This window comes from Rutilus rutilus (assembly GCF_951802725.1).
Source record: "Rutilus rutilus genome assembly, chromosome: 18".
NCBI lineage: Eukaryota > Metazoa > Chordata > Actinopteri > Cypriniformes > Leuciscidae > Rutilus > Rutilus rutilus.
In genome coordinates, this window is record NC_140231.1 from 22,257,661 (window position 1) to 22,272,878 (window position 15,218).

At 39.1% G+C, this 15,218-nt stretch overlaps 1 protein-coding gene across 7 annotated transcripts in view; it reads right to left on the reverse strand.

Moving 5' to 3' along the window:
• Positions 1–15,218, reverse strand: part of rimbp2a (RIMS binding protein 2a) — a 78,986-nt gene that overhangs the window by 56,513 nt on the left and 7,255 nt on the right. For 5 of the 7 annotated variants that reach the window (XM_084386482.1, XM_084386484.1, XM_084386480.1 and 2 more), the window contains exons 2-3: positions 13,116–13,244; positions 7,396–7,539 (exon numbers count right to left, since the gene is read on the reverse strand). In XM_084386482.1, the coding sequence (XP_084242608.1) occupies positions 7,396–7,539; positions 13,116–13,241 (270 nt within the window). In that variant the 5' untranslated portion in view covers positions 13,242–13,244. Of the gene's footprint in view, positions 1–7,395; positions 7,540–10,014; positions 10,021–13,115; positions 14,118–15,218 lie in introns of those variants that run through there. The other 2 variants (XM_084386481.1, XM_084386487.1) reach the window with 2 other exon arrangements.

The window sequence follows — 15,218 nt, forward strand, 5'->3', positions numbered from 1 at the left end:
GCGTTGGCCATTCATTTACACAACAACAGTGTTTTGGGGCATGAAAATGCAAACTTTTGAAACCGGATTTAAAAGAACAAGTTTTTGAAAACTATACAATTATCGTCTCCGTTTAAACTTAAACACAAATCTGTGAAAACGGTGATGGCATGCACATGCATATTATAAGTTCAGTCTATATGCATGCTCCTTTGGCGCGAGTGCTCTGTGAAAGAAAGCGTATGTGCGCAGGCGCGTTGTTTTCCTTTACAAAGTGACATCGCCAACTACTGGCCTGGCATGCATAATTCAGCGTTTTTAGTAGTTTTCGTGGATCCTTGTGAATGGAGATCTGTCAAAAAAAAACACTTTTCCATTTTTGTGTACATTGTTGTCATGTAAACCCTAGTAAAAAAAAAAAAAAAACTATACCAAAATCTATATAAAATATATTTATGTCATAGTAAGTATACTTCAAATCTATTAACATATTTATTGACATATCACTTAAGACTTGCTGATATAAAATTATAATTTAACTTTATCTGGAGTATTTCTTTATTGCACAATGCACAATTCTTAATATTTAGCCTAAAATGTTTTTTAATATCATTATTAATAAGGATTATAAGATCTCTGTATAATATCATTCTTTAAATGCAAGATATTTAAAGTGTACCTTAAAGAAACACGCCGACTTTTTGGGACTTTAGCTTATTCACCTTATCCCCCAGAGTTAGATAAGTCCATACATACCTTTTTCATCTCCGTGCGTGCCGTAACTCTGTCTGACGCACCCACCGCTAGCCTAGCTTAGCACAAAGACTGGAGGTAAACGGCTCCAGCTAGCATACTGCTCCCAATAAGTGACAAAATAACGCCAACATTTTCCTATTTACATGTTGTGATGTGCACAGCGTGTACGAATAACAAGGTCACATGAGACACAACCATCTTCTAACCGTATACATACTGGGAACTATATTCTCAGAAGACGAAGCACTGCTACTTCTGCGGAGTGATTTACTCCAATTCTGAGCGAACTCTGCTCCTCACCACGTGGCTTCTCAGGCGCTGCGAGCAAATCACTCCGCCCAAGTAGCAGTGCTTTGCCTTCTGAGAATATGTGACCATGTTATTTGTACTATACAAATGTGACTATACAAATCACAACATGTAAATAGGAAAATGTTGGCGTTATTTTGTCACTTATTGGGAGCAGTCGGGTCAATTTTTTTTTTTTTACAGATTGGGCTTTGGTCGGACTCGGGCTCATTTAGCTTTTCTCCTTTCATCGTGCCCATAATATACGTGCGGAGCGCAGGCTACTGTATGAAATATTGTTATACTGAGAATATTATAAATATGCAACGCAATATGCGATCACGCGAGTAACGCGACGCGCGTGCAATGCATTAGGTGACAGTTGACCATGCAGAGCATCAGGGAGAAGTTAGAGCGTAAGGAGTTACTAAAAGTTCCCAATACTTCAGGAAAAGCTGCATTTTGAAAGAGTTTTGATTTGATTACCGAGCCTGAAGCCTTCAACAGTGGATGCTATTCTTTTTCTTCACAACGATCGCGAATAAACAGTGAATGAGCCTACTCAGTTCAACGGATTTTTTTTTTTCTTTATTATATTTTTATTATTATTTAACGTTAGCCAGTTGGCGAAGAGTTCTTTGAAACGTTGTTCTTCAGTAAAGTTACTTGACATCAAAAAAAGGTAGGCCGTAAATCTTTATTTACTGCTGAATCACATTTGGCTATATAATATTCTCTACTGCATGCTTATGCTTCTCCGTAATGGACAGTCTGTATTAATATTTGTGGGCATAATTGTCGGTGGTGGTAGTTATGTTTGAGGCCTATAATAAAATGTTACCTAGTAGCGTATGTGTGTGTATGTGTGTGCGCGCATCAGAGAGAGCTCAAAGTGATATTGATGTTGGTCTTGGGTCGGGTTCCGGCTGAAAAATTGCAGACGTTTTCGGGCTGGGGCCGGATTAGTGCTTGAACACCACTGGCCAGGTCTCGGTTAGGGCTGGATGTTTTGCCCCATGCAGGGCTCTAGGCAGTATGCTAGCTGGAGCCGTTTACCTCCAGTCTTTGTGCTAAGCTAGGCTAGCGGTGGGTACGTCAGACAGAGTTACGGCACACACGGAGATGAAAATGGTATGTATGGACTTATCAAACTCTGGGGGATACGGTGAATAAGCCAAAGTCCCAAAAAGCTTGCGTGTTCCTTTAAGTATACTTGCAATAGTTCCACTTTAGCACAATCAAGAATACTAAGTATATCTTTAATAATAGATCTTTAATAATAGACTTCAGCACTATTTTTGCACAAATAAAGTGCATTTAGTACAAATTAGTTGTTACAATTTAGCAGTCATTAAGTATACCAGTTTAGTTTAGTGAACTAAAGGTACAATTGCAGGGTATTTTTATTAAGTATGTAATATGTAAATGTATTTGTAGTATACTTAGCCAAAATAAATGGTTTTCAAATACATTTTAGTATTTTCTGGGGTTTTTTTTTACTAGGGAATGTACCCTCAGTTTCAGTGTGTTTTAGGCCATGTCCACACTAATACTGTATGTTTTCGTTTGAAAATGCATCTTTTTCTCTCCAAAGTGGATAAATTTGAAAACTCCGTTTTCGTGTTGTAGTGTGGACTGTCAAAACGGAGGTATTTAAAACCGATGACGTAAGTTTAGTCATGTGACGCATATTGGACCAATAGATATTCATGTTTATACCCAGTACTGTGCCTGTTACAGTATGTGCTATTCACTTTCACACTGTTGCTAAAATATGTTACTTTGCACATTCTATGGTAACATATGGTGACTGATTGCGACCTGAACGTATCAGTGAATGGTGAGATATTTTGCTAAATAAAATGATCCTGTCAGAAGAATTGCGTGATAACTTTATTATTTATTTTTCCGTTTGTGTCATCTCAGTGAGCTTTTGTGAGGTTTTACGCATGCGCAGTAAGTTGAATTTAGTGATTTCAGGCGTTTTCCAAAAGTTTCTCATCCACACTGAAGCGTTGGAAAATGCCTGAAAGTGTGGAAGGAGAGCTTTTTTAAACGAAAACGCCGTTTTCAAATGTATCCGGATTAATGTAGACGTGGCCTTAGTTTGGTTCTCCCTTTGCCTGTTTGCCTATGTTCTTGATCCTTGTTTGTTTCTATAGTTACTGATTACCTTCACCATTCATTTAGTTATCTCATTGCTCCCTATGTATTTTAAACCCTTAGTTTCCTCAGTTCTTGGTTACGTGTTGTTTATGATTAAAGGGTTAGCTCACACAAAAATGAAAATTCTGTCATCATTTACTCACCCTCATGTCACTCCAAACCCATAAGACTTTCGTTTATCTTCGGAACACAAATTAAGATGTTTTTTAAGAAATCTGATTAAAAAATTTAATTTAAGTTTGCCATATAAAGCAATCGAGTCTCTTCAGAAAATTTGGACTAACCCGCTTGATTCATATGGACAGGGCTCTCAAGTTATGAAGACAGACAAGAGTGACATTTATTCAATTTCCGCGTGCATGTGTGAGTGTGTGTGTGTGTGTGTGTGTGTGTGTGTGTGAGAGATAGAGATAGAGACAGATTATGACTGGTATTGTTTATTGTAAGTGTTTGTTGCCTTTTTGGACTTGTTGCCTTCCACCTGTCTCTTCCTCTGTCTCCTCCTCTAATGGGCCTACCCTTTTCGCCACCTTCTCTAGGCCAGCATCCTCTAACCTGGCCTTTTTAGGGGACTTTCCTCTCAGGGCGAATGAGAGGATACTTAATTGCTTTTTACCTGACATCTTTGAAAGACAGATTAAAGGCAGATTACATGCAAAACACTGTATATGTTATGAATCTTACATGAAATTCACCTTGTACCTTCACAATGTAACTGATGGTAATGGGAAAACGTGTATCAATGCAACCTGTTTTTAGCTTTGCCTTATGTTACTAGCTCGTTACCGAATCAAACTCAATATATTTTAAACTTTACCAGTATCGATATGCTAGCTTGATAGTGAGTACTAACAGCCATGTTAGTTGTTTATATTCATAATGATAAAGTTAGGTATTTTATTACATGTGATTCTGACATGATGTCACTACATGCACTGCGCTTCTCTCCGCTCGGCGCTGGTAAACGCATCCTCCAAGCTGAGCGGTCGGCATCGCGCGTTCATGTGTTTTGGGGGCGTGGCTTTGGAAGGAGCCCAGAAGGGAGGGGGTGGGAGCGAATGGAATAAGTAGCTGTGTTTATTGCTGTCCTGAGAGGACTACAGACACTCGATTTTTATACTCTCTTTTTCAGAGTACTTACATTTTAATTATGTATTGGTATATATAAAGACAGTTTAAACAAATTTGGGAAAAAAGTATTTTAGAAAAATCCTGCCTACCCTGCCTTTAATGCATCCATGGCTAGGATATAATTATAAAAGACATGATTTTAAAAGTGACCTATAACATCGACTATGCAATACACTTTAATTTATTTAGTGCTAATAAAATTATTAAGCCTATTTGGAGAGAGAGATGTTTATAATGTGACAATATGTCAGTCATCGTGTGATAACGAAAATATGACTAGGCCTACACTACTTGTTCTGAACAGGTGTTGTCAGTGAACAGGCTGTAAAACTGTTGGCTAAGTTACAGACACTCATGAAAAACTGATGCCAATTATCTGGGAAACATTCTCTAACAGCAGTCAAGTTGTCAATATTTGTGTCAAACAAGTTGTGAATTTGTTGTAACATTAAAACAGGAGATCATGATCTCTGTGCTCAAAGTGATGCTCGGAGTGATTTCCTCTATGGGTGAACAAAACGTTCGGCCAGAATCACGTGAACAATTCCAGAATCTGCTTTTTTTTCATTGGTTGTTGCGTTAAATCTTACCCAGATACAATAGTGCTATTTTCTGATTGGCTATTGTGTAGCCCCACAATACTGATTGGCTATTGATTGGCTGATAAGTGGCAGGCTCGACTAGAATTCCCGGGGAGACGCACTTGATCCCTGCCGTTTCCATAGTGAGAGCGGCGCGGGCAGAGAATTTTTGGGCGCTGCGGCATATTAAATATATTATAAATAGTTTTTCCGCGTGAGAAATACAATGTGTGGCGGGAGTGCGTGACAAAAGACCGAAATGAGTGACTGTCACGCACTTGAGTGCCCTGTATGGATTAGTTTTATGATCTTTTTAGGAACTTTTTGAAGTGTCAAAGTGATGGTTGCGTAGGCTGTCAATGGAGGGACAAAAATCACACCGATTCAATTAAAAATATCTTCATTTGTATTCTGAAGATGAATGAAACTCTTGCGGGTTTGGAATGACATGAGGGTGAGTAAATAATGACAACATTTTGGGGTGAACTAACCCTTTAAGTTGTGTTTTTCTAGTATATTCCTGTTATTCTTCTGCGTGTTCCTTGTTAGATTGTTATTAAAGATTTTTATTCTCTGCTCCTTTCATCGTTTTCTTTATCACAGCCATGCTGTAACCGTTTGCTCTAATACTCACACAGACCTATGTACATAGTTTCCCCTGCCTATTAATAATAAAAAATTTAAGATAAATAATTGATGGTATATTTGCCTACTGTGGTGCTGTTACATTCACTGTTTAAGTAACTGCCAGTCACATAAAAATAACACTACTTGAAATATTTCAACTATGACAGGTTTTAAGTGCAAAGTTGTATTTAAAGGGAAAGTTGTCATTTTTCCTCTTTCATCTTGTTAATATCCTGGCCACTCTTTTCAATAAAATGAAAGTAAATGGGACTCTACATCAAACTCCAAAATGACAACAACAAAAAAAGTATTATAATAATATAATTACCTTTGTCCATATGACTTATGTACAAAATTTTAAGTCTTCTAGAGCCATAACATCATTTTGAGAGAAAAGCTCGAAATTTTTCAAAAGTGTGGGTCAATAAAATGTTTTCATGTCCAGTCTCTTTATATTATAAAATATTATTACAATTTAAAACAACTGTTTTCTATTTTAATATATTACAATCCCGGTCTTTAGTGTTGAAGAAAGGGAAGGTGACGGACAAGTTCCGCTTCAGGTTAGGAGAAGAAGGATGCTAAAGTGTCCACAGCAGGCATCGTGGCGAGGACAGGGAGGAAGTGGAAGGCAGCTGAGGCAGTCTACCAGGCAGAAGCTAAGCTGAAGCATAAGGCTTCTCTTCGGGACTGTAGCACAGGGCAGGGCTGGACTCGGAAGTTCAACACCAACCTGTTGCAACACTGCCAGTGAGAGGGAAAGGTCGAGGCTAGTGCAAGAAGAAGTGAGTGCTTCAGTGCATTAAGAACGAGCAAGCAAGGGTTGTAGCAATGAAGAAACGGTGCCTGTATGAAGTGGGAGCAATAGAGCGGAAGGTCACCTAGCATGATATATGGAAGTGGAACCTTCAGAGGATCAAGTTCTTGATTCAGGGGTTGTACGACACCCTCTTAGCCCAGCCTGCCTGTTTGTTTGGGGCAAGGTAGAAACTCCAGCATGCCCCATTTTCCAAGGCAGGCTCTCTTGAACACATCTTGAGCAGCTGCTCCCGAGCCCCGGGCGATGGCCTTTAAAAATAAATCTTCCTGAGCCCAAACTTTTGAACGGTAGTGTAAGCCGCTATTAACAGAAAATCTTGACACCACCCGAAGCTCTCCTTTGAAAGATCATATGAGAAATAGTGATGCCCAGTTCATGAACGAATAGTTTTTTGGAGTCAGATCTTTTCAATGAATCAATTAATAAAGTTCAAATTGAATGATTTGAACAAATCAGACTGATATCCAAGTTCAGCCCCCTGGAGGGGAAGATTATCAGGAGACGTTTTCTTTAGCGTTACAAGGAAGAAAGTCATACGGGTTTGGAACAATATGAGGGTGAGTAAGTAATGACAGACTTTTCATTTTCAGGTAAAAACCCTTTGCTTCATTGCAATTGCTTAATTTATGGTACAGTTCTAAAGCGTGTTCTAAAGTACGGCAAACTTTCTCAGCGGTGCTCAAGCTCATTTAAATTTGTGCATGTCACTTCCCATCTCCATTCAGCGGGACGAAATTGATCTGTTGCAACTGAGGCTTGTAACAAAAGCCATTATTATGGTCTGTCAGTTTTCCATTACCAACCTGTCCTCGCTCACCAGTGGGCTTGTTGCCAGGGCAACAGCTCCAGCATCACAGCACTTGGAACACAGCAGACAATTCAGGGACTTCCTGTGCATTTTGCCTTACAGAAAACAACTGTTGCTTTCACTCATTAAACTTTTCACCAGGGCAGAGGAGCTTCAGACAACATGCTGAAATCCAAAAGTGTGATTATTGCCAAAACCTGGATGAATAAGCAACAAAACCACACCCCAAACTGACTTACCAGGGATCGATGCTGCTGTTTCTGCTGTCTGAGAGTGGCTAGCTCTAGTTTAAGAGCTCTGTTCTTGTCCTCTAGGAGGCGGCAGCGATTTACATGGTGGGCTCTGTAAGACGCCAGGTGCAACGGCTGGACCTCCTGCTTCAGCTGCAGGGGAAGAGGACAGACAGGGCAGTGACTTACCAAGCAAACTTTGGGGGTGAACAGAGTGGACATGTTCCTGCATGTTAGAGGTGAAGTGTCATTTGTTTGATTATTAAATGATTCCCAACACCTATCCTAGAAGTGCTGAGTAAGGGTGTATTTACACCTGTCTTGTTTGGTTCGATTGATTCGAACTCAAATTCGTTTCCCCCCTTGGTGCGGATCTTTTGGGCAGGTGTGATTACAGCAATCGCACTCGGGTGCGGACCAAACAACCGTACCGAGACCCAGCTGAAGAGGTGGTCTCGGTCCGGTTCCAAACAAACTCTGGTATGGTTCGAATTTCTGTCCAATGAATGGATGACATTAGCTCACGTGTGGTTTTGTTTACAAATTTTGGTTCACTTGCAAAAAGGGCAGTGTGAAAGCGAACCACACCCAAAAAAAAAAAAAAAAAAAATCAACATTGTATTTGGTCCGGACCAAAGCAAGTGAACTAACGGACTTTCCTGGTGTGAATACACCCTAAGTAAGTCACTTGTACGCTGATACCTCTATTAAATGTAAACACTCATTTTCAGATGTTGTTCTTTTAATTTGGCTCAGTCAGTTGTGTAAGTTTGGAGTTGAGCTATCAGACGGTTCAGAAAACCTGTTCAAAAACAGTCATTATTTTTGTTAGTGCTGCAAAAATTACACAGTTCACCTTTAAATTTTAAGACAAGCAACAAACATCTCAAATTCATATTGAAATGATCAGTGTAAGTAACATCTTTAAAAGTGGGTAAATGAATTGTCGACCAAAAGTTAGTTGACGAGAAGAGGCTTAGTGGACCAAATTTTAATTAGTCGGTTGGTCGCCAAAAAAAAAAAACATCAAAAATGGCCTCATCTTAAAGGGATAGTTCACCAAAAAATGTTTATTCTGTCATCATTTTCTCACCCTCAAGTTCTTCCAAACCTGTATGAATTTCATTCTTCTGGTGAACACAAAAGAAGATATTTTGAAAAATATATAATAAAATATATAAAGTTAAATCATGCAGAAAGCGCGGTACTAACTCTGTACTAATATGGATATATATTCAGTCAGTAACCAAACAGTTTATTGGCCCCATTGACTTCCTTAGTATTTTTTTCCATACTATGGAAGTCAATGGGGCCCATCAACTGTTTGGTTACTGACTAAATATGCGCTATTATTAGGCGCATATCTGTTTAGTACAGAGTTAGTACCACGCTTACTGCATGGTTTAACTTAACATGCATTTCTCTCTATAGGCACATCCACTATACAGTGGAGATGACGAATCAGCATTGTCAACTTTGCAGCTGACACTGACTCAGAAAACACCAGTTTATTAATAAATTATTAAAATGTTAGCAATGTTACATATAATATTATCTTTCTCAGCCCTGAAACTAGTAGACTAATTGATTAAATGAACGACTACTAGTCTACTAGAAATTCTTTAGTCAAGGGCAGCCCTAAATGAAACTGCTGCTGTGGTTGTAATTTCAAGACTTCTAGTTAAACTCTTCAACTGCCAACCTTTTGGTTTGTAGAATCAATGCCAAAAACACAGCAGTTGCCAATCACACATAGGACTTTCATGTGTTTTAAAGCTCTCGCATCTGTTTTGTGTGTGCATGAGTGTCTGTGTGGATTTTACTGAGGGATCTTGCATAATCTCATAGAACAGTCTGCTGTATCACAATAGTAATACTACCAATCGCACGGTCACGTGTGCCAGTTCTCCAGCTGGTTTGCATGCTACACTACATTAGCAGACACAGTCACAGCCAGTCAACCTATTGCCCCATCAGTACCTACCCAGCCAGAGCCAGCAGTGTTACGGGAACAAGGACTGGCAAACCAAACAGCTCAATATATTCAACTTATCATATATAACAACAAGTCAAAAGCCCTGCAAGTGGGATGGAAGCATTAACCAGGGAGCTAATGAGCCATTGGACCAACAAATCAAGTCGACCGTCAACCCTCCCCACAGAGAGACATGTCCAGGATTCATTTGGAAAATGAACTGAAGAGAGACTTCTCACTCCAGCTGTGTGCCGACTGCCATGGGACCATGACAACTGCGATAGGAGTGGGGGAAAAAACAGCACATGGACACCTAATGTATGATCTAATGTGCATATCTACACCTAACCATGACCTTGACCAGCTACTCAGGATATCCGCATGTTTGCAGCCTCTGGACGAAGCAGCAAGACATCATCACAATCCACCACCTGATTCCAGATGCTGCCAGGTCAAATGTCTCCTGGCACATCTGGATCATGCCATATTCTCTCGTCTTGCTTTGCAGTATTCCAGAGCTGTAACGATCCAGCGCACGCTCCGTTCTAAGTCATAGAGGAGCGGCATGTAGACATAACAGCACGGCATTTCACACACATTTGCTTTGCTACCGATCTCATTCATAACAAATATGATCTGTGTGTGCACTGTACCTTAACGGTAGCCACTTCCACCTATCTTTCTCCTCCTTAGCGCTCCCACTCCGTTATATCACTGGCTGCCAGGAGTGGCAGTGACGACACGTCTGCGGTGTGTGTTTGTGTGTGGCTCTGTGCTCATGCGTGCGAGTCTCTGCAGAGGCCCTGAGCTGGAACAGGAGACAGACAGTGTGAGAGCATCTCCAAGCTCTCTAGGACTGGTGCAACAGAACGGTGCGTTCCCTTTCTTACTCCTCTCTCCGTCACACACACACGCTCATAAAGAAATGCGCATGCTCCCCGAGACGCTCTCCTGCTCTCATTCAGTATGCACACACAGGCTTTCTCTCTCTCTATCCTACACTTGCACACTCACACATGGAGAGCAGTGAAGTGTAGAGCCACTCCCATCACTGATGTGTAAATCATTTGCTTTTTTCATACATTTCTTATGCTGCAAGTGCCAGTTCAATGCATCTTATAATTTTTAGTATCGCTATGTGTATTATTTTTTGTAATTATTATCATTGTAATTGGCTATTACAAATGTTAGCTATTTTGTGTTTTTTTGTGTGAGATTAATCTGTATTTATATTTAATAACTGTCTATATCAGGGGTTTTCAAACAAAAATGATGATCCCGTTGTGGCAGCTATATATAAAATATGTGTAAAATATTATTGCCATGAACTGCTCCAAGAACTTTGGGTTGAGGATCCACGTGCAGCCTTTATTTGGGGCAATCCAGAATTGTAATGCATAAAAACAGGCAATTGGTCAAAACATCTAAACAATATCAACAGGGCAGACAAGCATAATCAAAGAAACAGGCAGGAGACCAAGGAAACCATGCGGTGTTAATACATACAAGACATTGCAACGAACGTCTGAAAACACAAGGCTTATAAAGGCAGAGTTTACAAGGTAAATGAGACACAGCTGAAAGTAATGACATATAGCCTAATGAGTCCAGGCAAAGGGTTATGGGGGAATGCAGTTTATGGTGAGATAAAGCAGATGGAGATCATGGGCACACCAGCTGGTGGATGTAAAAAAATTATATGAAAAAGAAGTTGTAAATAAATTATAAAAAAATAATTTTAAAAAGTATATATATATATATATATGTACACACACACACATACATATATATATATATGCATAAAACAATACATATATATGTGTGTGTATATATATATATATATATATATATATATATGTGTGTGTGTGTGTATATATATATATATATATACATATATACATATATATATACATATATATACACACATATATATATATACACACATATATATATATATATATACACATATATACACACATATATATATATATACACACATATATATATACTGTATATATATATATATATTTATTTTTATTTATTTTTTTACTTTATTTTTGTAAATTACTACTTTTTATTATTCCCTTTTTAATGTATTAAATTGATTATTATTATGTGTCTTTGTCTTTTTTATATTTGTAAACAGTGTTTCTCTAAACCTTTCCGCAGAAACCCTTGCAGCACTAAATGTTTATAGTTACTAGATGTTAATAAATCATTACATCATACTACTGCCAACTATTCACCTGCTGTTTCTGTTGTTTCTCTTACCTGTGTAACAAAAACCCTGCACCTAAGTTCATCCTCTACCTCTGTATTATTATTATTACATTACAACTATGACACCTCCGATATGATTCAAACTAATTGTAGCAAGACATTCCTCCTGGGGTATTTTCTCTCTTTTTTTCACGAGCCTTAAGGTGAACAGCATATTTAATTTTTCACATTTGAAAATTAAGCTGTAAGTAGTAGACATACACTATGTCTAATGGGTTAAACTGCAAATTTCATAGCAACAAAAAATGGTGCACATTTACATTTAATCATTTAGCAGATGCTTTTATAGCAACTTACAAATGCAAGTTTTTTTTTGTAAAAAAAAAAAATAGACAGAAATAGAATAGAATAGAATAGAATAGAATAGAATAGAATAGAATAGAATAGAATAGAATAGAATAGAAAAATATGCATCTTTAGCCATTTCTTGAAAATACTAGCTGCTCGGGGTGAGTTAGGCAGGTTATTCCACCAGCAGGGAACAGTCAAGGTAAAGGTCTGTGAAAGTGATTTTGTACCTCTTTGGGACAGTGCCACAAGATGCCATTCACTTGCAGAATGCAAGCAGACTGTCTATCTCTCAAAGCCTCATGTTCATTTGTAAAATATTAAATATGGAGACTTTATATCTTCGCAATCAACACATGCGTCCTCTACTTTCACTATCACTATCGTCTTTATGCAATTCATCTTGTTCTACATATGCCACTTGGAAACATACATGTTGGTATTGCTATCTCATCCTACTGCGATTTGTTTGTGTTATCTCAAGGAACAGAAAGGAGGAAAAAAAACAGTGGAGTTACGCTCCATTCATCCCGCAACCACACTAGACAAGGGAAATTAAGTTCACCCTCTCGGAAAAACACACAGTTACATCAGATTTTAAGGCACACGGGGGTATTAAAAGGGATTACTTAGACAGTGTGGTAGGCACATCCTGACCATTAGCCACTCTTTGCGCTGAGGAAACAGGTCACGTTGGAGGCACACAAAAAAAAGAAAAAAGGAAACAGATTCCCAATACAGAATGTGTTACAGTCTCCTCTGCTCTGTTGCCAAGCAACCCCAGCTGCTCCTGTACTGCTGCCTGCCCTCTTCCCCCTCCCCCCATCCCTCTGCACTGGGGCAGTCCTCTACAAATGCATCAGTTTAAGATGGCATGTCTAGTCTCAAGGGAGGGGACTACCCGGACCAGGCTGCACTTCCAAGAAGATCCTGATAGGACAGTACATTGCAACCACACCCTCTGTCTGCATGAATCACCTGTAATTTTCTCACATGACACAAACACACTCTGCATTGGCTACAGTGCAGGTTCTTTACTCTGATTGGTAGATGAGGATGTGAGGCTGTGTAAATATAAATATAGCAGGATGGCGCCACCTTGTGCACAAGAACCATCATTGTTACTACAACTACTGATAAATGATAAATCTTAAAATTCATGTGTAAATGTAACAGGATTACTCACCTTATTTTGCGCACAGGGATGAATGGCATCTCGTGCTGCTATGAGTGACAGCTGTCGCTGGATCCACAGCAGTTCAGTCTGTGACTGTCTGAGAAGCCGCTCTACATCAGTCCTTTGACCTCGCATCTCCTACCACACACAGTGAATTGGTAAAAAAAAAAAAACAACAACAACAAAACACTTGCACAAGCACAAATATGAAGTATGATGCTTAAAAAAAGTACCTCGACGCATTGGTCACACTTCCCAAACTGTAAAGTATCAAATTCATTGAATAAGATATTTAACGTCAAAACAAAATATTAATATAGCCTACTGTCAATGTAAATAACGGTAGACATTTTCTCAGAACCAACCCGTTTTGTTCGCCATTTTTGCAATTAATTTTAACCAGCTGGTCTCAAGAAGATTATTTTTAGTAAGTGTATGAAGAGTTCCCCACAAATTTATTATTTTATCTCTAACATTTTTTTTTTAATTAAATTAGTTTCCTTACAGATTGTGTTGTGATATATTTGATTGACCCTTTTCGTATGTCCAGTCGTTAGTCGGGTAAACTTCGAGAGTAGGCCTACATTAAATATTTTTTTTGCGTTCCCCTTTGCTCAAATGGCAAAAGAAAACTCCACAATATTGTTTAAATATTGTTTAAATAACTTTCTTTCTTTTCTTTTCTTCTTCTTTTTTTAAATAGAGAGAGATCGATAACGGCAGTCATAAGAGATAATATGTCACTTGTACCGTCACTCCCACAGCCGCTGTATAAAGAAAAAGAAGCACCCTCAGATGCAAAGGTAACCCCTAATTTCCACCAACTGCGGAACGGCTGCGGAGTCAATAGGTTTCCATTAAAGTCAATGTGTGTGTTTTCACTGACTGCGGAACGGCTGCGTTCCGACTCCGGCGATCCGCAGCCCTCCGGAGCAGATACGCATGAGCTTCTATTTTTGCCGGATGCCGGAGAGCTCCGCAGCAATTCAGCACAGGACATCCTGTTATATCGCGCGATCATTCGTGAATTCGCGAGATCTCGTGGGTCCTCGTGACTTCAGCTGTCATGGCCGCAGTCGTTCCGCAACAAATCCGGACATAGTAGAGGCGTTTCTCAATGTCAAGGAAGGATCCTCGGAAGCCAGAATTTCGAGGATGCTACGTCATCGACATCCGTCAAAGGACTGTTCCAATGTCGAGGATCCTCGGAATTTCCACCAAGGACTGAGTCCTTCGTTCGAAAAATATCCCATATACAGGAAAGGATGCATATGTGTAGCCTTCGTGCTCTTGGTGCTCTCAAATCACCCACAATCCTATGCGCGCAGCTTTGCTATCTTGTTCAAAAAATTCTAAATGTTGGACGTTAACGGAGTCGGAGCGTTAACGGGTCAATATGCTTTCAAATGTAAATATATTTACGTTACCAAACATTTGTTTTAAAAAATAATTACATCCATTATGTTATGGGTCAAATTGACCCACACTGTTTAAACACACTTGACAGTCAAATAATCAATATGATTAAAAAGGAGTTTATTGATTTAAAAACGATTATATTGCCTGAGTGAACAGAACTGCGTCCATAGCAACGCTCTGTTTTTCATTTTCACTGACGTAATGACGCACTGACGTGCACTTGCTAGCCTGTTCCATTTACATGTTTTCCGAATGCTAAAGAGGAGCCTCGCCTAGCCTCTGAAGGAAGTGACTTGGAAGGACCAGTCCTGCCAAGGAAGTATCCTTGACATTGAGAAACACCTTAGGTGTTTCTCAATGTCAAGGATACTTCCTTGGCAGGACTGATCCTTCCAAGTCACTTCCTTCAGAGGCTAGGCGAGGCTCCTCTTTAGCATTCGGAGAACACGTTTTTCAACGGCTTTGGAACAGGCTAGCAAGTGCACGTCAGTGCGTCATTACGTCAGTGAAAATGAAAAACAGAGCGTTGCTATGGACGCAGTTCTGGCAATATAATCGTTTTTAAATCAATAAACTCCTTTTTAATCATATTGATTATTTGACTGTCAAGTGTGTTTAAACAGTGCAGGTCAATTTGATCCATAACATAATGGATGTAATTATTTTTTTAAAACAAATGTTTGGTAACGTAAA